This window comes from Heptranchias perlo, chromosome 8 (assembly GCF_035084215.1).
Source record: "Heptranchias perlo isolate sHepPer1 chromosome 8, sHepPer1.hap1, whole genome shotgun sequence".
Lineage (NCBI taxonomy): Eukaryota > Metazoa > Chordata > Chondrichthyes > Hexanchiformes > Hexanchidae > Heptranchias > Heptranchias perlo.
Genome location: NC_090332.1, coordinates 31715996 through 31738175, shown reverse-complemented (window position 1 = coordinate 31738175; position 22180 = coordinate 31715996). Strand labels below are relative to the sequence as shown.

Genomic DNA, 22180 nt, shown 5'->3' with positions numbered 1-22180 from the left:
ATACTATAGCGACTTTATCCAAGTATAGGAAGCTTCAACAAACATGTACAATTGTACCAGCAGTAATCCAGCCACTAACCTGCAACACCTGCATGATCCCTTTAAATAGTGCTGGTGGGGGGTCCTCCAGGCTGTCTAAGACATGGTCAGCTGTTCGTGGTTAAGAAAGTTCGTTGGCTGGAGTGTTGAGTGCCAAAATGGTGTCTATCCCTTTGAATCAGCGTTGCACACTGATCTAACGCATATTCTCCCTACTTCACGTGACGCCAGCATTCGTTATTTGCGCGTGCGCAAAGGCCTTTACCAAAATGGCGTCCGCTGCACATCATGCTAGAAGCGTGTGCGTGCATTTTGGATGCCATTTTGGGACCTTGGAAGGCTGCTTAGTGCCTGAAAAAGGGGCGCTACATGGCCCAATTTCTAGCCCAATATCTTTTCTGAACTTATGGTTCCCTAAATATTACCATTTTAAGACAATTGTTTAGCTATGATCATACTAGTCTTTCAATAGAAAATTACACTAGCTATGGCATCAGTTAAAATTCTTGTTTTTAAATTGAAATTGTACTTTATATTAGTAACAAATAGATTAATGCATTTGTGTGAAACTTTTCTGTGTTATTTTAATGAATAGTGGACAAAGAAAATTCATACTAATGTGTTAATGAATTTGTTATTAATATCACACACTGATTTCAACTTCTAAGTGTGAAACATCTTGCGATCAGTCGGTTTAATTCCCTTGCTGCACTATTTTTAGCGCACCCATTAACACGTTTGCATAAATTAATTTCTGTGCTATTTTAATACAGACATTAGCCTATTTAAAGTAAACAGGTTAATGTCTATGTTAAAATAGTGTAGACAGAAATGAATGTGAATGGGTTAATGGCTGTGCTACAAACAATATACAGATGGAATTAAACCCATAGCCAGATATTTGAACTTAAATATTTAATGTAGATTAAGATCATAAAGTTCATATATGATATTATTTTAATGTTTTTCAGATTTTATATAAAATTTAGGGTGGTCCTGAAATTCCAAGGGGGTTCAACTGCTCTTCACCTTGACATTGGGAGTTTCTGTTTTGACTTATATGGGAGAGGAATTCTGGCCACCCCATGCAAGGCAAGTGATGGGCTGGAGTGCCTGGTCTTGGCCACTGATGGCATCCTGAAGTAGTGGCAGCCAGTATGCCAAGACAGATGAGGCGAAATGATCTCCACAAGGGCACATGTGAGCCCCACCAGCAGGTTCCAAAGCTGGACCCCAAAGAGATTTTTTAAAAAAACTCCTCGATCGGCCCCCTTGCTTAGGGGCTGATCAGTGTGGTGGCAGAGCCGGGAAGGGTGCCTGGGTAACTTCCCAAGGAATAGATGGGCGTCCAGGTTTTTCAGGTGCATGGGGCAAGCTGGCACCAAAGATGCGCCCAATGTGGTACTTGCACCACTGTGCCTCATGCAAATCAAGTACCCTCCCACTCTGATGGGGGTCAGTGCTAAAGGACTCCAGTGGGTACAATAATAGCACAACACTGAGACTGCTGTCTTTGCGATTTCAGGGCCGTTATCTTGATCCTAAATCAAAAATTGCATTCTTGGAATTCCACTTAATAGAGTATTATTTTGAACACATCAAGAATTACCAAGGAAGGCAACATATTTTACTTTCATTGCCAGCGATCAGTTCAGATTTATTTGGTCTCATTGGTCCCAAAATTTCTCGAGTTGGAATTCTGGTTAAACCAGGATCAAGCCTGACTTCATCCTTCTGTGTGAATCCTGCCTGAGTTTGTGGATCAGTGGGAGAGCACCACATCAAGATGGGGGGTGCAGGAGCCATTACGGGCACATCTCCAGAACGCACCTGCCCCATGCCCTTGGAAACTTGCCTGTTCACCGGGCCGGGAGTTGTCCAGGTCCACCTCTCAAACCTGGAAATAGACCTATTGTTCTCCTGAGCAAGGGAATCGATCTGGCAGATTTTGCAACTCTTTGGGGGCCCAGCTCACTTGCCTGGTCTGGCTTGGACCCCACTAGTAGGGCCCACATATGCCCTTGTGGAAGCCTGTACACGTCCACTCACTCAGTGTACCAGCCACCACTACTACGCCGGCTTCACGTCCAGTCTTAAGAATGGGAACTTTCAGCAGCATTATGGAGGGCAAGTCTGAGCCTCGGGTTGTCCCCTTATCTGTTATTTGCCTTGTAAGGGACGAATGGAAGTTCCACATCTTACAAGGCAAAGAGGAAATGCCTGGAAACAGTGGAGACCCACACAACTCCCACAGAATTTTAGCCCCATTATTTTGAGATAGCCTTATCAGGCCTTATGCAATACAAGCTCAAACATCTAAGAAAAAGCTTTTGAAAAGAAATGATGGGGAGATTTTCTGCCTGCTTCCCACTATTGTTTTGGTGGATCAGGGGCATTTTTGGGTCAAAACTTGCTGAGGAATGCACTCTGCCATATCTCTGCCTCCCTCCATTTTCTCGATGTGGAGACCTAAAGTATGCCTGTCCACATATGGTATGCGCATGCAATTCAAATTAAACTGAGGGAAATGTGGCCATCATTGCGTTTCCCGCAGTTAGCCACAATTGAACACTGGATGCTGGGGCTGCATGTTAGGGGATCTTTGCATTTGGGGCCTGTGCAAGCATTCTCAGAGCATAGCCATATGCAGGCCCGTCACTGGAATCAAGAATTTGGGATAGCCCGATGTTTACCATTTTCTCTCGTTGTAGCAAGAGTCTGATGCAACTCCACATTGGAGGCTGGGGAGCCTGCCTCCCACATGCAAATGACCTTGGCACCGGGAAATACAGCCAGAATAGGTGGGCACTTCCAGTGCCTTTCCAGGCCAAGTAGACGTCCCATCCTGCCAGACATGCGCTCCTATCGAAAAATACAGGCCTGCTTTTTTTGTGCTTTTACTAGTTAAACATACCTAGTTTCTTGTCAACTGAAGTCTGTTACCCAGTTACTTTATTGAACACAATTAATAATTTTTATGATTTCTGGTGATTTATTTACAACTACAAAATTAGAAGAACATTTCTTTTTAGCTGCTAAGAAAATGTAGTAAGCTTAAATTAAATATGTTCAAAATGCATTAAAAGGTCATCATCTTCGTGACAATTGTTTTATTCTGCCACGAAAGGAAGAAGAATCAAAAAAATTAGCGAACATTCTTGTCGGGATGACTTTATAAGAAAGTAATACAATGGTGCATTGCAATCTAATTTGTGTCATTGTGTTATGTTTTTGCAAACAAGTGCATAAAAAAAGGTTGTGCAACACTTTTTCAGGATCACGGTGCCCCCTTTTAATGCTTGTGAAAGTACTTGAGCTGAAGGGGGCAGTATCACCCTTCCTTCCAGCAGCACCTGAAAAAAAATTGATCATTGCAATTCTCCTTTGGAGTATTAGTTGGCCCATTTGTTAAATACTGATAACACAAAGTGAAACAATGCCATAACTGTCATCTAAATTGTTTTTTACAGGATACTGGAAGTGTTCAGTAATAAATGATATAAAAAGGTCTGATATTGACAAGCTGCCATTTACTATTTGCATTAAAGAACATGAGAAGATGATGGCTGCTGCCCCTGTCCCAAAGGTATTATGCTTGGTGAGACAGTAGAAAATGCTTCAGTTTACTTAAAGCATTGATAACACCCCTAAATAATTAAGTGAGAACTTCCTGTCCTCAATTACTTAATGCTTTTTTTGTCTTAAGAGAATTATGAATGACTTCTGGATTTCACATGGCATGCTTGCTCACTCTGCCCTCTCCCCCAGAAACACTTTATAAGATCAGGTTTCTTAGGCTCAGATGTAATTAAAAATAAGCTGTCAGAAAACACTACACCGCAGCCAAAAAAAGAGAAATCATGCCAGAGGAAATGTACATTGATTTACTGGATTACAAGCCATTTATACCAATATTTCAAATGATGCTCATATTACAGTGATGGAAAAGATTAAAGGAACAATCCACTATTTTTACGACAACTGTTCAAAGCCTTTAAAAGGTAAAAAGTTTCATTTTATCTATCTCGCCGTGAAAAATATGTGCACATAATTCACTTGTGGTTGACAGCAGCAAAATATATGGGATGTTTATGGAAAATAAGTAAGTATCTGTAAAGTATGGCAATTATCGGAGGTCATACTTCAAACAGATTGCACTTTTATCTCTCTGTTCGTAACCCCAAAGGGATATAGTGGCTCTCCTGCATTTTAATACACTAACATTACAAGGTTACCATTCAAATTTATTTAGATGTTGCTAATGAAATGAAATGAGCTATTTTTTTCACCCCTTTGTATTTCTTGAAGAGGTTTATGATAATTTTACCAAATATCTTTATTAAATGCATTATGTGTTTGTAATTTTGGAATATATAATCCACGGGATCAATTGAGTTAACAGATTGGTTATATTGGAAACCTAGTATAACAAAGCTGTAACTATCAGAATCAATTCTTTAACCCAGAAGAGGGATCATTTTATATAGTGTAAACTTTTAAGCAAAATTTATACCATTGAAATAACTGATACATTAATATCTACTACTGTCCTGCGCATGTGTGCGCATGTGTGTACACGTGTGTGGGTGTGCTTTTGTGTGTGCACATCTGCAGGTGTATGTTTGTGTGTGCATGTGTTCGGGTGTGTGTTTGTGTGCAGGTGCACGCAGGGTGGGGAGAGGCAAACTTGTCTTCACATAGTGCCCCTGGATTCCCCTCCATAACACTGCAGATGTTCCAATGGAAAATAGGAACAAGTGGAGAGTTACAAGTGCGGAGTTGTGTTTTCCACTCAGCCTCAAAGTACATTACTACTCCATATGACTGAACTGCTGTGCCACAAACAGAAGAATTCAAAAGACAAGATTCAATAGTTAGTCATTCAACTTTATGACCCTTTATACCTGCTACAATGATCTTCATCCTGCTAGTAGTGTCCGTGTGGATCAGCCGTGTCCCAGTCTGGTGGATTTGGTACTCATGTATTATACCATTTGGCTTTGCTGGCGGTCTCCACATAAGCTGTAACGAGGTTGCATTAAGAGCGACCACTGTTGGAGAATAGACATTTTCAGGGACTCCTTGAACAGTTGCAGCAATCACCTGTGACAAGAAAGAAAGTTTGACAGTACAGTTTCTCAAGTATCAAGCAACATCAGCTAATGCACCAGAATACAATTTCATGGAGTATCACGTGACATTCAGGATCCATTATAAGAACTTGGGTCACTTGAGTATATCTATATTTGCATAATTCGCAAAAGTTATGTAATATTAACAGCCATATAAAAAACCATCTGAGAATCATAAAATTCAACAGGCTGATAGAAACATGTTTGATGTTGTGATGGAAACATGTACCTCCTGTGGCAGTCACCCTTTTGAGACATTATTTTGAAATCATTATATCATATCTATAGCTCCCACATATGGCAACATATTTATTTTGAAAATGTAGGTGGGTTGATTATTTTAAAATTGAAAAACTAAGGTAAAGGGCTAAGGTTGAAAAGAATAAATGAGGTAAATTGGGAAATAAATGGAGTAAACCAGGAAGCAGTGGTTTAAAAGCATGTAAATTGTAGGAGGAAGGAAAGACAGTGGGAGGTAAGGAGTTCTGTATTTTGACATCCCAAGGAAGGATTGAGTTAGAGAAGGAAATGGTGAATAAATCTTGAATTTCAATGCAATAATGATGCAAGGAAGAGAAAGAATATGTAAAATGGCATATCTGGAGTTTAGGAGGAATGGGAGAAGGAAAGTTCAAAGGAACAATGACTATATTAGTATTGATAAAGTAGAGATTATTAAATTAATAAATGTACTATGCAGTCTAATACAACCTTCAAACTGTTATGTGCAGCACACCCACCTTGCTACTGTCTGCACACCCAGCAATTGTGCAAGCTCTCAGTTGGTAGGAGTATTCCTGGTATGGCTGAATGCCTCCAGTGTCTGTGAAACTGAAGTCTGTCCCACGAAAACGCTCAGTCCCATCGCGTAGAACAATGTAATGTATGATAATGCCTAGTTCAATAAGAGATACTGTTTAGATGCAAAAAAGCAACATATCAGCTGAAAGGCAACTCTTAAAAGCATGCAATCTCCTGTAAATCTGCTCCAAGCTAGCTATTATTTAGTCAGCTTTTAAATATATCTCTGGCTTTTGTCATTCTTAGTACCTTTTTACTCTTCTGCAAACAGTTCCATTAAAAATAGAGCCACTCTGCAGGCTTTGGACTAAATAACGGTGTTTCTTGCATCCTGAGGCCAGTAATGAACAAACTGGCCTGGTGCCATTTTATAGTGAGGCCTGAATGCTAGCTGAACAAATGAGGTCATAATAATATAGAAAATTTATTGTTTCTCCACTGATGATGCCATCGTCAGTTATTTGGTGTTGCTAAGCAAATAATAGTATCATTGATCCTTCCCTGTCACTAATCAAATGAAGTAATTGCAGCTCTTTCTTTGAATTTGATTTGATTTTTGTATTAGAATATCTGTTATGATTCAGAAATGCTAAATCTGCAGAATGTGCTACAAATTTGTCTTCTACAAGTCAAAAGTTCTGTTCCACATTTTTTAAACAAGTAATACTGATTGTGTTTGGGTCAGACCAATGTACCCACTCAGTGATTTATGCTTCTGCCAAGTCATTAGCAAAGTTTTTTTACGTTGAAAACTGATAATTTACACAAAAGAGCCTCTTGTCACTGCAGCCATAATTTATGAGAGTAGCAGCGGTTAGCACTACTCAAGAGGTTTATTTTACTTAAACCAGTTGTTTAAGTGGCCATAATGCACCAGCACCATGTCCAGGTTCTTACTTCATTAGGGTGCAGTTCTTGGGATTCGAGAATTTGGACTTTTTTTCATTAGCTGTTTCCAATTTTATTATATCAGCAAAAACTGAAGAATGCATTCTGTGCATGCTCCAGCTTTTTACTGTCTATTCTGAAATACAAATAGATGTGCCTGTGTCCTGCAGTAATCACTCCCCTGGCTGCTCCTGGGCAAGATGCATGCTTCAGCTGGTCCTTCCTAATGATGTCCAGTACTGATGTTACGAATTTGATTCTGCCGTAAATACCTTCTCGAGTTCAGTGGCATCAGTCGCTCCCAAAAGTGGTCTGTGCGTCTTACCATTTATGCTACTGTGCACGTAGATACAGTGCAGTGGGAGTTGACTCACACTGCCCTATATCTACTCGTACAGTAGCATAACCCATGACAGTAGCAATAGAACCCCCTTGTGACCTGCACCGGATATCTACATCCTTTGCGCATTTGTTTCTTCAATCTCTTTGAAAGCTGAGATGAGTAAGGTTGGTTTCAATCATTTTATTACTTTATTCAATAGTAAGGCAAATGTACAGAGCAATAGTTATGTTCAGATTCATTTAGTTCAATCTATACAACTTGGCTTCTTTTGTGTAAATTAGTGATCTCTCAACAGGTAACCCTTTGCTGAAGCATATCACACTTACTTCCTGTAATACATTTTGTCACAGTTTGTTGATAACAGGCCTATTTTTATAAAACAGAGAGAATCTATATCTCTTTCTCTAGCTCAATGCACAATTGCTGTGGTGTCCTGATTGGTTTATAGTAAATGTGAAATTTAAACCAATAAAAAAGCACTCACCTGCAATTTCTGTGGAAATCTCCCGAATGTCCGTTGTAACTTTGGTGGAAACCCATAGAAAAGACAAAATTCCGCTCCTCCAAAGTTACAGCAGACAATTGAGAGAACTCGCAGAAATTCTACGTGATTATCAAAAAAATTACTAGATCTCTTAAAAAAAAATTCCCAATCTGGAATTTCAAAAAGATTTTGACAACCATAACCATATTTTCCCTGTTTACATTCCCTCCTCTCACGGACCATTTTTGGAACCCTGGCAAATATCATTTTACTGCCTGACCTTTCTCATTTTCCCCTTTTATTTTTCCTTACCTGCTGTTTCTGGTCTTTCTTCCCCATTACAAACATTGACAGGTCTTAGCCTTGTGTTCTAAATGGACTTGGACTTGGACTGCAATCTTTTTTTAGAGCTTCATGAAGGCATATCCTTTCAAGGCTTCATGTATGCTTATATGTGATATTACTCGCAGAAGTGCTCTGTTTCCATTTTCTTCTCAAACACTTTGCACAAAAATGCAAAGTGGTCAAATTTGGAGATGATACTAAACTAGGAAGGGCAGTGGAACCAGAAGAGATAACTCAGGAAGTACAGAATGAGTTGGACAAGGTGTGTAAGTGGGCAGAACAATGGCATGCAAAATTTAATGCAGACAAATGTAAAGTGCTACATATAGGAAGAACAAATAGAATGGTGTTGAAATAGTTAAGGATGAAGCTGAAAGAGATCTAGGTGTCTTCATAGACTCAATACAAAACTTGCCCAATCAATGCAGAGCAGCAATCAACAAAGCCAATAGGATCTTGAACTACATAGACAAAACAATAGAATATGTCAAAGGAGGTAATGATGACATTTTATAGTGCTCTAGTCAAACCACACCTTGAATACTACATCCAGTTCTGGTTGCCAAGAAACAAGGGGCACCTGCCCTCCTGCCCTCCAGTGCTCAGTCCATTGTGTGGAAAATAAATTCGGGCAAGGTTTAAAACCTGCTTCCAACTGCTATCACCAGTTTTTCACCTGATGATAAAAGTTAAAATTACCCCCATTATTTCTGTCTGGTTTCTCTCTTTGTTTCTCTGTAATGTCTTTCCGTTACTCACCCTCTTTCTCTCTCTGTTAGTCTGTTTCTGGGACCAGAGCTATGCAATGCAGTGAGGGCGGAATGGCCAGATTTGGCTCAAAACAAACACTTATGGGAGGGAGGGAGCACTAAGCAACATAGTGGCTAAAGCCAGCATTGGTGGGCATTCAATGTGCTGCACAAATATTTTCCATGTTGGGCCTTAAGATGTTGCCTGGGCCCTGGAGTACAAGAGTGCAGATGTGTGTGATGTTAGTAGGGGAAGTAAGAGTGTAACAGTAGGAAAGGCTGTGAGTAATAGAGAGAGAAAAGAGGACAGTAATAAAAAGATGAGGGACTACAGAGTGGCTGTTTCAGGAGGGCTCAAAAAGCTATATAATGCATTGGTTACACAAAACCTGCAGTACTGTGTTTAGTTCTGATCACCACACTATAAAAAGGATGAATATATATTGTAGATGCTACAGAGAAGAGCAATGAGAAAGACCACAAATGCAAAGGGGTGAGATATGAGAAAAGATTAGAGAACTTAGAATATTAGTCTGTAAATTGCTCTGAGTGGCGAACCGACAGTGCTCACCACTCCATAGACTTATACTAACCCATGGTCTTCACTGTGGGCACTTCCTCTAATAGGAAGTGGAGAAAAGCCCAGCATTAGCTCCAGTGAAGCTAGGACCCATGGAAGAAGCGAGAGGATCACTCTCTCCTTTCAACCAACCAGATTGCAGCATTTTTGACAAGGTATGAAAAGTTACTGCAAGCTGCAATGTAAAATCCAGGAAGTGAAAGGTACAACACTAAAATCATTTGTAAAAACAGTTATAGGCAGCAAAAAAAAATAGGGTAAGAAATAATCGAATAAAAGAGACAGAAGGAAAAAGTAAAAAAGAAGTTTTTTTAATTTTTAAAACAGAATTTTAATGACCAAAAACTATTAAAATAAGTAGTAATAAGACTCCGTGGGCTAGAAATTAGTCTGTCTAGCGCCCATTGTTTCGGTGCTACATGGCCTCTTGAAGCACCAAGATGGTATCTTAGCTGCGCATGCACGTTTCTAGCGTGACATGCGCCAGACGCCATCTTGGTATAGGCATTAGCGCAAGTGCAAATAACGAACACCGGCTGCATGTAAAGTAAGGAGAAAATGGATACAATCATTATGCAACGCTGATTTAAAGTGATAGACACCATTTTGGAACTTAAAGCACTGTCTTAACCACGATCATCTGAACATGTTTTAGAGTGCCTGGAGGACCCCCCATCAGCGCTATTTAAAGGGAATATGCATGATTTACAGGTTAGTTGCTGGATTATTGCTTTTGGCTGCTGGCTGATGCATTTGTAACTGTTTTTGGAGGTCTCCTATATTTGAATACTAGGACGCAGGGACATAGCCTAACATTTAGAGCCAGGATGTGCAGGAGTGAAGTTAGGAAATGCTTCTACACGCAAAGGGTGGTAGAAGTTTGGAATGTTCTTCTGTAAACGGCAGCTGATGCTAGCTCAATTGTGAATTTAAATCTGAGATTGGTAGGTTTCTGTGAACCAAAGGTATTAAGGGATATGGGGCTAAGGCGGGTATATGGACTTAGGTCACAGGTCCACCATGATCTCATTGAATGGCGGAACAGACACAAGGGGCTAAATGCCATTGCCACTTGCTGCCTTTTGATATGCGCCACCTTCTCCTGCAAGAAAGCGAGATATGTGTCTGGGTGATGCACCTGTCATGGTTGAATAGCTGCCGGTGTGTGTGGCCTGTGAGTTGTAGATGGGCGGCTTTCAACAGTGGTAATGTGTAAGGGTGAGAGGAAGTATCTGATTGGCAGAGTTGAGTACCTATGAAAAGAATTTGTTGGTATGTGGGTGATGGCGGGGGTGCAGTGCGTGGTGCAGTTGGTAGGAGACGCCACTTGACAGTTGACCTCACTCACTTTGACCACTCGTGTCAAAGCATGGAACTTCTTCCTGCACTGCATCCATGTTCGTGCATCTGGCATTGATTTTGTCCTCCACTGCCTCCCACTGCCTTTTGGGCATATGTCTGGGGGGGCCTCTTGCCCCCCTATCCCCACCGTGGATATAGGATGTCCCTCCTTCTGTCCACCTCTTGCACCAAAGCCTCTACTGCATCAGCAGAGAACCTTGGTGTCGCAGACCTGGTACAAACTCAGATCGGCAGATTGGTGAGGTCCGGCATGCAGTTTGGAGGATGTGGGATTTAGAAGTGCGCAACTTTTATTCAATGTTTTAACATAACTCATCAGTTTATAAACATAGGGACGGGACTTGCACCTGTGTTTTACGTGTGCGATGTTTGATCTCCATTCAGACTCCGTGCAGACAGCAGACTACCGGTTACCTTTAAGAGGTTTTAAGAGACATCTTCTCTTTAAGAGATCGGGGCTCCCCAGCTGGTGGAAAATGCAGGACGAATGCAAACTTAACACGCTGTTAAAACTTAATTTAGACCTAGTATTTTTAAGTGCACCTGTTTTGTGGTGATATTAGTTACTTTCCAGCTGGGCAGATGAGCAAGTTGGCGCTGGTCCGTTGATTGTAGCTGGCGATATCCCTTTAAGGTGAAGCTGACAGATTGCCGGCAACCAGGAAGAGCAAGTTCCAGATTTCCGCTTTTGTCTGCACATGTGTGAATGCCGGAACTTGCTCTTTCATTTGGCCACTAACAACGGTAATGCTGATGAGCTCACCATTCTTTGTAAAGCAATTTCCGGCCCATTACTCAAAGGTAAGTTAGGATAGTATGATCAGAAGTTGTATATTTAAATTTAAATAGTGAAAAATTATTTTAAAACAGGAAGAACTGTTTATTCAAAGGATAATCATTAATCAAAATAAACTGCCAGGCAAGGTTATAGAACAAATGACATAAGAAGCAGTCACTATGTAGCTGGATGCTAGACTAGGAGAGTTAGAATCATAGAATATCACAGCACAAAACAGATCATTTGGCTCATCAAATCTCTACCAGCATTTCTCTCCACATGAGCCACCTAGTCTAGTCCCACTCTCCTGCTCATTCCCCATATCCTCTAATATGCTTCTTTTTCAAACAACTATCTAATTGCCTTTAAAAAGAGTCTATGAACTCTGCTTCAACAACAGACTTGCCCCCAAGTCATTTACAACTGCAATTTCAAACATACAATTGCCAAGCCTTTGGCCTTCCATTCACCACAAAACTGCTACAACTTTCAATCTGCTCATCCACTTCCTCCACCTTTGATGCCCTTATCCCCACAATAATCTTTACTTTCTCTCATCCCAATCATTTCCCTGGTATGGCCCCCATCTTCTCTCCCTCAAGGCCAAGAGGCACAGACTTGAGCATATTGGGAACACAACTGGTGTAGCCTTCCATCACTAGATCATGCCGCATCACATTAAGCACTACTAAGCCTCAATCTCCTCAGCCAAAGCCACCCACTACTCAAGAATCATCCTGGAGAGTAAAGACAACCGGTGGCATCTTTTCTCTACTACCAACCATCTCCTTAAACCCCTCTCCCCTGCCTCCTCCAGCCTCACCTCCAATAACAAGTGCGAGGAGCTTATGGACTTCTTTGTCACCATCCATTCAGCTGCCTCTGTTGATTTCTCCCCCTTACCCTTGCTCGCCAAGCCAACCATTCTCTAGTCCCCCTCCCCTCATGCCCTAACCCTGATCCTGTGTTCTTCTCCAGTTTCCCCCTTCATGTCCTCTCCTATCTCATCTTGTCCACAAGATACGACTCCTGCTCCCATGACACCATTGTCACTAAACTGCTGACCACCTAACTTCTCTCTCTGGCTCCCATGCTAGCTGACATTGTAAATGGTTTTCCCCCCTCAGGTACTGTCCTTCTTCCTTTCTAAAAAGCTGTTACCAGCCCCACTTCACAAAAAATCCACCCTCGTCCGCACTGTCCTTGCAATCTACCGCCCGTCTCCAAACTCTTTTTTCTTTGCAAAGTCCTTGAATGTGTTGTCACCTCCCAAATCCATGCCCATTTTTTTCCACAACTCCATATTTGAATCTCTCTAATCAGGTTTCCACCCCTGCCACAGCAATGAAACTGCCCAAATGATAGTCATAAAGGTCGTCCACTTTGACTGGTGCATTCTGTCTCCTCGTCCTCTTTGGCCTCTCTGCAACCTTTGACACGATCGACCATACCATCCTCCTCCAATGGCTCTTCTTTAATGTCCAGCTCAATGGGACTACCCTCGCTTGGTTCCACTCTTACCTATCAAATGGTCCCAGAGTATCTTCTGTAGGCTGCTTGTCCAACATCCATTCTTGGATGAGCTGGAATTTCCTCCAGTTAAACATTGGAAAGTCCAAGGCTATCATCTTCAGCCTCCACCACAAACTCCATAACTTTGCCATCAATTTTATTCCCCTCCATTGTCTTAGGTTGAGGAAGACTGTTTGCAACCTATTCAATTCCAAGCTGAGTTTCTGACCCCATATCATCTCCGTTACAAAGACTGCCTACTTCCACTACCGTAACATTACCCCTGCCTAATCCCATCTGCTGCTGAAACTCTCATTCATGCTTTTTTCACCTCCAGACTCAACTATTTCAATGCTCTCCTGGCCAGCCTCCCGTCCTCCACGCTCTGCAAACTTCAGCTCATCCAAAACTCTGCTGCCCGTATTCTATCCCATGTTCTACTCATCTATTAATCCTGTCCTTGCTGATCTACATTGGCTTCTTGTCCTCCAATGCCTCCAATTTAAAATTGTCATCCTCGTGTTCAAATCCCTTCATGGCCTTGCCCCTCTCTATTTCTGTTACTTCCTCAAGCCCTACAAACTCCCCAGAACCTTCTATTCCTTTGACTCTGGCCTCTTGTGCATCCTCCCTCTCCCTTTGCCCTATAGTAGTTGCTGTGCCTTCAGTTGCCTAGGACCCTTGCTTTGGAATTCCCTCCCTAAACCTCTTTGCCAATCCTTTAAGGCTCTGCATAAAACTCACCTGTTCGAGCAAACTTTTGGGCATCCCTCTGAATATCTCCATCTTTGGCTCAGTGTCCAATTTTGTCTGATTAGCAGTAGATTTGTTGGTGAAATGCCATGGGGCTTTTTTCTATGTTAAAGGTGTTATATCAATGCAGTTGTTTGTTGTTTGTGACTGAGGATTTGACGTACTACCCACCATCTGTGTAATCTTTTTTGAACCGACTCAATTTTTTTTGATTTTCTTATATTTGTGCCCTCTTGCTACTGTTCCACTGACCAATGGAAATAATCTATCACTATTTACCTTATTGTAATCTTTCATAGCATTGAAGATCTCTATCAGGTCATCTCTTAACCTTCTCAGCTCTATTGAAAAAAAAGCCCTAATTTCTCAAATCTCTCTTCATAATTGTAACCTTTCATTCCTGGTAACATCCTAATAAATTGACACTGCAATTTTTTCATTGTTTTTATATCTTTCCTATCTTTCAGAGTCAGGTGCTCGAAACAATACACTGTTTTTACATTCAACTGCATCTGCCACCCATCTGCCCATCTTGTGGCTTATCTGCTATCTTCCACAATTCTTGTCACAACTTGCCATAGCTCCCAAATTTGGTGCCTATCAGCAAATTTTAATATTGTTCCCTCAATTCCTAACTCTAGTTCATTTATGTATATAGCAAATAAGATCCCCATGGTACACCATTCACCACATCTTTCCAGTCCAATAACATTCCTTTTACACCTACTCCTTGCTTTATGCCCTCCAACCATCTCTATACCCATTTGCCCATATCCCCCATAAGCCAGTTAGTGGACAAGTACTGATGGCCAAATTACATTCTTATATAATACGTATATGATGACAGTATAGATTTATAAAAGGGAATAAACATTGATAAACTGTATTTTAAACATCCTCCAAAGGCATGAGGATATTTGGAATAAGGGACAATTTAAGTTTAAAACCTCTCATTAAAATGTTACTATTTTTGTAACCTCATTAAGTATTTTCTAACTTTTTGGGAAGATAAGAGCCCAACACACTTAACTTAATAACTTCAATGCGATATCCTTAACACAGGTTCTGGGAATTCTAGAGATACCTTGAACATAGCTATGAGATGTAACATTGCTACAAGTGATACTTTTAACACAGCTACCAGTTTTAATCTATAACATGCTTATATTAAACACTTCATGGAGGCAGACGGGTGATCAGCTCTTTTTAAAACATACACCTTTCAGTTAAATCCGTATAATGTTTTTAGTACAGGACTGGCTCAGGTGCACGCAATGTTGATCTACACAATGTTCAAGACATTAGGGGCCTAGTTCCTGAAGTGTGGACGCAACACCTCAAGTGAAAAAATTATTTTACCAGTGCAATTTTTGCTTTGCAATTTCAACTTTTTTTTAATTCATTCATGGGATGTGGGCGTCGCTGACAAGGCCAGCATTTATTGCCCATTCCCAATTGCCTTTGAAAAGGTGGTGGTGAGCTGCCTTCTTGAACTGCTGCAGTCCGTGTGGTGAAGGTTCTCCGACAGTGCTGTTAGGTAGGGAGTTCCAGGATTTTGACCCAGTGACGATGAAGGAATGGCAATATATTTCCAAGTCGGGATGGTGTCTGACTTGGAGGGGAACGTGCAGGTTATGTTGTTCCCAGGTGCCTGCTGCCCTTGTCGTTCTAGGTAGTAGAGGTCATGGGTTTGGGAGGTGCTGTCAAGGAAGCCTTGGCGAGTTGCTGCAGCGCATCCTGTGGATGGTACACATTGCAGCCACGGTGCGCCGGTGGTGAAGGGAGTAAATGTTTAGGGTGGTGGATGGGGTGCCAATCAAGCAGGCTGCTTCGTCCTGGATGATGTTGAGCTTCTTAAGTGTTGTTGGAGCTGCACTCATCCAGGCAAGTGGAGAGCATTCCATCACACTCCTGACTTGTGCCTTGTAGATGGTGGAAAGGCTTTGGGGAGTCAGGAGGTGAGTCACTCGCCGCAGAATACCCAGCCTCTGACCTGCTCTTGTAGCCACAGTATTTATATGGCTGGTCCAGTTAAGTTTCTGCTCAATGGTGACCCCCAGGATGTTGAAGGTGGGGGATTTGGCGATGATATTGCTGTTGAATGTCAAGGGGAGGTGATTAGACTCTCTCTTGTTGTAGATGGTCATTGCCTGACACTTGTCTGACGCGAATGTTACTTGCCACTTATGAGCCCAAGCCTGGATGTTGTCCAGGTCTTGCTGCATACGGGCACGGACTGCTTTACTATCTGAGGGGTTGTGAATGGAACTGAACACTGTGCAAACATCAGCGAACATCCCCATTTCTGAACTTATGATGGAGGAAAGTCATTGATGAAGCAGCTGAAGATGGTTGGGCCAAGGACTCTGCCCTGAGGAACTCATGCAGCAATGTCCTGGGGCTAAGATGATTGGCCTCCAACAACCACTACCATCTTCCTTTGTGCTAGGTATGACTCCAGCCACTGGAGAGTTTTCCCCCTGATTCCCATTGAGTTCAATTTTACTAGGGCTCCTTGGTGCCACACTCAGTCAAATGCTGCCTTGATGTCAAGGGCAGTCACTCTCACCTCACCTCTGGAATTCAACTCTTTTGTCCATGTTTGGACCAAGACTGAAAGCACTGCAATATCTATATATTTTTTTTAATTTACCTATTTATTATATTAGAAGGTAATTGTAAATGGCTATTTGATTTAAGCAGAGCTCAGAATTAATTAATTCTCATACAGTATTAGTGCAGGATGTGTTCTATCAAAAAAGGCCTAATAAATAAGCTACTTTATTTATTACTTTACCATTCGGTTGTGCAGGAGCTTTCCAGTTCAGCAAGATCATATCTTTCCTGTTGTCCACTTTGCTCCACTTAGGTGGATCCACACCCTGAGGCACATCTTGTTCAGTGGTAGCTGCGCTGATGTTACTAAAACCCCGTCCATAACTATTCCAAGCAGCTACTCTGTACTTATATGTAACATATGGATCTAAATTAGTATCTGCAGCAAAAAAGTTCAAAGAAAATTTAAGGTCAGACATCTTGTGATCCACATCTGTCAATCAGACATACATGTTCCTCTTGCAAGGAAACCAGTAATAATCAAATGCATTACTGACAAATTTTACACTAGTATCTTAACCCCTAGACTGTTGGTAGCTTCAGAAAATTCAGTGCTCCCTGGGCCAACCATTTTTTAAAGTTTTTCAATGTGTATATACACTTTACTTTGAAACAAACCAGAATGTTACATACATTAGCTGCTCAGCTGTTACAAACAACTTTATCACAGTAATATTAACCTAGTGCTACAAAGTAAACACCTATAATGATTCTAAACTTAAAAATATATATACAATTACCCAGTCTTCTGTTTCCCCTTTTACTTCTCATCCCGAGTCACTGTCTCTTCTACTTTTTTTAAATTTCAACTTTACATTTTAAATTTTATTCTTAACTAATAAAGCCCATTCTAAATGTTATGACTTCTTTAAGCAGTTTAAGAACCTTTTGTCCCTCATCCATTTTGGAGGTGCAACCCCTATTATAAAAATGAGCTTCTGAATGGCTGATAACTGTCTAGAAAGCTGATTTTTCAGCCAAATGTAGCTTAGAGTTCTAGAGATCGACATGTTTGCCAATTTCAACATGGGTCAGTTTAACCTTTGGTGCAACTTTCCAGTCTCAAAACAGGAAGTAATGGTGTTTAATGAATGAAACCAGAGGCTCAATTGCGCCCCAACAAGAGACTGCATTGACGGCATTCTGAGAGTTAATTTGTCAGTGTTAGTGTTATAATATATACAACTCATGCTGGGGTATGGCTTCCTTGATTCATTATTTTTAGCAAAAAAGTAAATGTGACCTCATAGCTACTTTTTCACCAAAAAACTGAACAGAGAAAAACATACCACTTCATTTACCATAAAATTAAGTGAAATGAAAGTCCATTCACTGCACTGAATGACATACTACAAGAGTACTGCAGTTTGAGTTATTTTGGTGATTTGTGTCGAGGAACTTGCTGCTAGATTTTAGTAAAAAAAAGCACAATAAATATGTCTTTATATGCAGACTAACATATTGGAAGGAGCTGATCTTAGCGCTGCTGGACTGTAATATTATCTGAACTCCTTGATGTATTAATATCATATAATATGCTTCTCTATAAAGACAATGAAATGAAACTTGATACCATTAAAGTTCAAAGTATTGGGTAAATTCAGCGCTGCGGAGCTCCCAGTGGAGAGCTACACTCAAAGATAATACGTGTCAGAGATAAGGCATTGTTGCGCTAATTCTTTGATCCACTCTTGCTTTGAATGTAGCTCCCCGTTGGAAGTGTGAGAACGCTGAATTTATCCTTACATGTTACAATATCAATTCAAATCAAATCATATCATGTGATTAGACTGCAGGATACCGTCATCAATGTTTATCTGCCTTGCCAAAAAGATATGTTGACTTATGTAGGATATAAGCAACTCTACAAGCCTGACCTGTGTATAACATAAAGGAAAAAGCAGGTCGGATTGTATTTTAAGGACATAACGTATCTTGGTGTTGAGATAACATTGACAAACCACATGATCTTCACTCTTAACTCTGTAGCAATCTCACCCTGGGCTATGTTTTGCAAACACTCTTAGCTTATTTTAGATGCAGCATTCTCCTAGTTAAGTGTTGTCCTATATTTATAATTGTAGATGAATACAATCAATGTATATAAAGTCTCTTGATGGCTTATAAATCTAAGGTATTTGAGGGACAGCACTATATAGTTTATTCTATGACTGAGGAAGCTAACCCAAGGAAGGCATGAAATCACCAGCAGGCAACAAAGACCTTGCGAGTGGAATAACTACAATTTGCATTTCCTACACAAAAAGGAACTTTCAAAATATTGTTTGTGTTGATTTTCCTAGTTTCCCACTGGGATTATTGTGGTCAGAGACTGGTGAATACTTTCTGCAATGTCATGTGATGCATCCTTTTGGTGACCAGGCAGGGCCTCACTGCCTCACTATTGTGTCAGTAAGACGAATAAATGGAGAAATCTGTGTCTGTAACAGAACAGTCATTGATGTAAAAAGGTAAAAAGAAAAAGAGCACTTTGTCTTGCTTCTTTAACATAAATAGCAGCAGTAGGCTGCAGATGAAAATATTATCAGTAAGCTTAGATTCTCATAAGAAGCCACACAACAGTACCAGAGTCTGTTAAATCAGAATTCAGACAAACATAAACTCAACAGCAGGCAGCAATTATACAAAGAGACAGAGACCCGTCTGGGCTGGATGCAAATCCCAAGTCCCAGAGGTGAAAGTACAGTGTGCTAACTCACTGCACCACACAATCCTACAACAGAATATATTTAATTTCCGATGGCCTGACAAAGCTGCTATGTCCTCCCTATTGTTTGCAGAGTTTTACAGTGTAAACAGTTCTGTTGTGGACTGTATACAATGTTCGTAAAGGTCATGCTAGAATGCTGTCAGAATAAATTACAAATTTGGAACCAAGCAGAACTTCTCAATCAAACCAATAATACTGCACTATATTGAGTTCTAAATAGCAAGTGCATGAGATTTGCATTGATTCCTTATGTATTAACATGTCATATTAGTGCTATCTATAGAGCAGCCCATTGCAGTTAAGCCCATTAATAAACACTGTGAGATATGTTCATGCGTATCACATTAGCAACTTCTAGTAAAGTGACAACCTGAACACTTTGTCTTTATGCACAACAAGGCCTTGAGATTTTAAAACTTTTGTTTTCTGGTGGAGAGGAATAACGCAAAAAGCAAAATGAAAGATAATTACATCCTGTTCTATGAAATAAATTCTAAGTATATAAATTAAAAGCATTTGACGGAAAATAAGTAATACACTTTTGCAGTTACCTGTAAATGTATATCTGCTGGGACCTCCTGTGTTAATGATCTCCTCTGGCCAAAAGCAAAGCTTTTCACTCGTCTCGTCATTCAGTGCAGTTGCAACTTCCAATCCTTCTGACCAAGTGCAAATATGAGTATTGGGGTTGAAATCACACCTGTTGCAATATGCTCCTGCTGCCTGGGATAGTGGGCAAAGAGTACTGGTACCACAGTCTCTCTATTGGGTTAGAAATGTTAAACTTGTCAATATGACAATCTGGTGGTGCAGCAATATGCAGATATGAAATGATATAATTTCAAAGAATACAATTTCCACAAAAACAGGTCAATCTTTGGTGTTTTGTATTAAAGGGAAACAGAGTCTTGACGCTGAATAAATTAGGAGAGTGTAAAAGTTGCACCTGTATAACAGGGCTAATATATCAGTGTTGACTGTCAGACTGCATACCAATTTAGCAGTGGTACGGCCTGTGCCCAATCTGCGCAGGTGTTGGTCCCACTGCTAAATTCGTGGGGTCCTTTCTTTGGGCGTCGCGGGAGCACATCTAAAACAGGTGTTGGGCCCCTTAAATTTGTAAATTAGGGGCATAACACCTGTTGAAAAACCCCATTGAGAAATTAGTTGCCGATGAGTGGGGCAGGCCCAACACTGATTATTCAGTGACCCCCACGGCTGCCAACGCCAAGTAATTTAAAAACTTTTTTTTTGTTAAACCCATCCAGTGGAGCCGGAAGGAACAGAAGTGCTCCCCAACTCCAAAGGAGTCGCAATTACCCCCTCCCCAGTAGCCCACTCCAATCCTGCCTGCCCCCTGGACTTACTTGAGGGCTACTGGTGGCCTGACATCAATATTTTTACATGGGCGAGCTTCCTGTGGAGGCGCATCCATCGATCCTCGGACCCCTTGGCTCGAGCGTGCACTGGACACGCGGTACTATGTTTGGGCCCGAAAAAGGGTCCAGACTAATTTCTAGGCCCTGGACTTTTAAAATCAAAGTTTGCTGTTACCTAATATTACTTTCTGATATATATTAACTCCTCTTTTACTCTTTTCATCCAGGTGGTGTCCTGCAATCTGGATCTTGGCCCTTCATGATTTCTCAACAAAAGGCCTGAATTTCATATGGACTTATTTGCAGGACTAATGTGATTTGTTTTCTTATTTTAGAAACAGTAGCTTGGAGTGTTTTTTTATTCTAGTTTAATTTTTTTCTTCCTCCCTTTTGTTAATTTGCCCCCCTCATATTCTCCGCTCTTGAACATGAAAGATTTGAAGTGAGACCTCAGGTCAGTCAGCATCTGAAAAAGGAACTAACATCTTGGGTAGAAGCCTTCATCAAAGCTTAAATAGGGATGAAGACGCACATCCAAATGTTAACCTCTTTCAGATGCTGATTTACTGCCATGCATTTCCAGTATTTCCTGTTCTTATCTAAAATGTCTAACATTAATGTTTTTACTTTTGATCTCTGCTTAAACACTGTATTCCTCCTATTTTGTTTTATGTTTGCCTAAAATTTTCCTTTCGAATTAAAAAATTCTGAGTCTCTCTCAGTTAGCTTGAAGTCAATGGAAAAGGAAATCGAGAGCGGTGTTTGCAAATTACAAGTCACCAGAACCTCTGGCCAAGTTCATCCATTGTTTACTATGAATTCATACCATATACAATAAATCCTCTGATACTTATGATACTCAGGGAGCTGGACTAAACTCCTCTTGGGAATACTTTAGTGGGGATTTTTACTGGCAACAGTTTTCAGGTAAGCAGTGGGCGGAGCGGGTGGCTGTGCCCTGATGGCTACATTTGTGCAATCTATGACATTCTGCATTCGTGGGAAGCCCTTTCATTCTGACTGCTGGCGTCCACAGGGAAGCCAATGTAGTTGATGGCCCCGGCAAAGAAGGCATTAGTGAACTGTTTTATGCATATATGGACTGCAGACTGACTGATGTGAAAAATATCACCTGTTGAAGCCTGGAAGGACCCCAAGGCAAAGAAGGCTGGTGGTGACTTTGCACTGCCATGAGTAAAGCCTGATTACCTGGCCCATTGGGCCTTGCTGCAGGAGTCTGCACAGGTCTGTGACAGCCAGTCTGGAGATGTGCAGCCTCCTCAGGCAGTGCTCCTCAGTTCATAACAAACTTACCGTTATTTCATTTTAGCTCACAAATATGATTTTGATTGTCTTCTCTAGAAAATTCTTCTGATGAAATTATTAATTTCTCTATGGTTTGAAAATTCCAGTTTAATAACAATGTGACAGGATTGCTATAAATGATTGACATGTTTAGAGTTATTAAACCAATATAACATGTAGCATTTCAGTAATCTTCTCAGTACTTGAACTAAAAGTAGCTTATAAATGTTTTATAATTCTGTGTAACGTGTGTTATTGATTGGTAATAAGCACTGGTTATGAATATTTATAAGAATGCTGTGATCATATTTGGAGCCATCAGATTGTGGCAAAACAACATCACTTCATTTGTCAGCAGCCAATATATTCTTATAAATATTAAG

General features: G+C 40.7%; 1 protein-coding gene across 1 annotated transcript in view; it reads right to left on the bottom strand.

Annotated features, from left to right (window-relative positions):
* ush2a (Usher syndrome 2A (autosomal recessive, mild)) overlaps positions 1 to 22180 on the bottom strand; it is a 744800-nt gene that overhangs the window by 119230 nt on the left and 603390 nt on the right. The window contains exons 55-59 of the mRNA XM_067989549.1: positions 21141 to 21150; positions 19665 to 19875; positions 16564 to 16761; positions 5912 to 6066; positions 4944 to 5142 (exon numbers count right to left, since the gene is read on the bottom strand). Of these exons, the coding sequence (XP_067845650.1) occupies positions 4944 to 5142; positions 5912 to 6066; positions 16564 to 16761; positions 19665 to 19875; positions 21141 to 21150 (773 nt within the window). The remainder of the gene's footprint in view (positions 1 to 4943; positions 5143 to 5911; positions 6067 to 16563; positions 16762 to 19664; positions 19876 to 21140; positions 21151 to 22180) is intronic.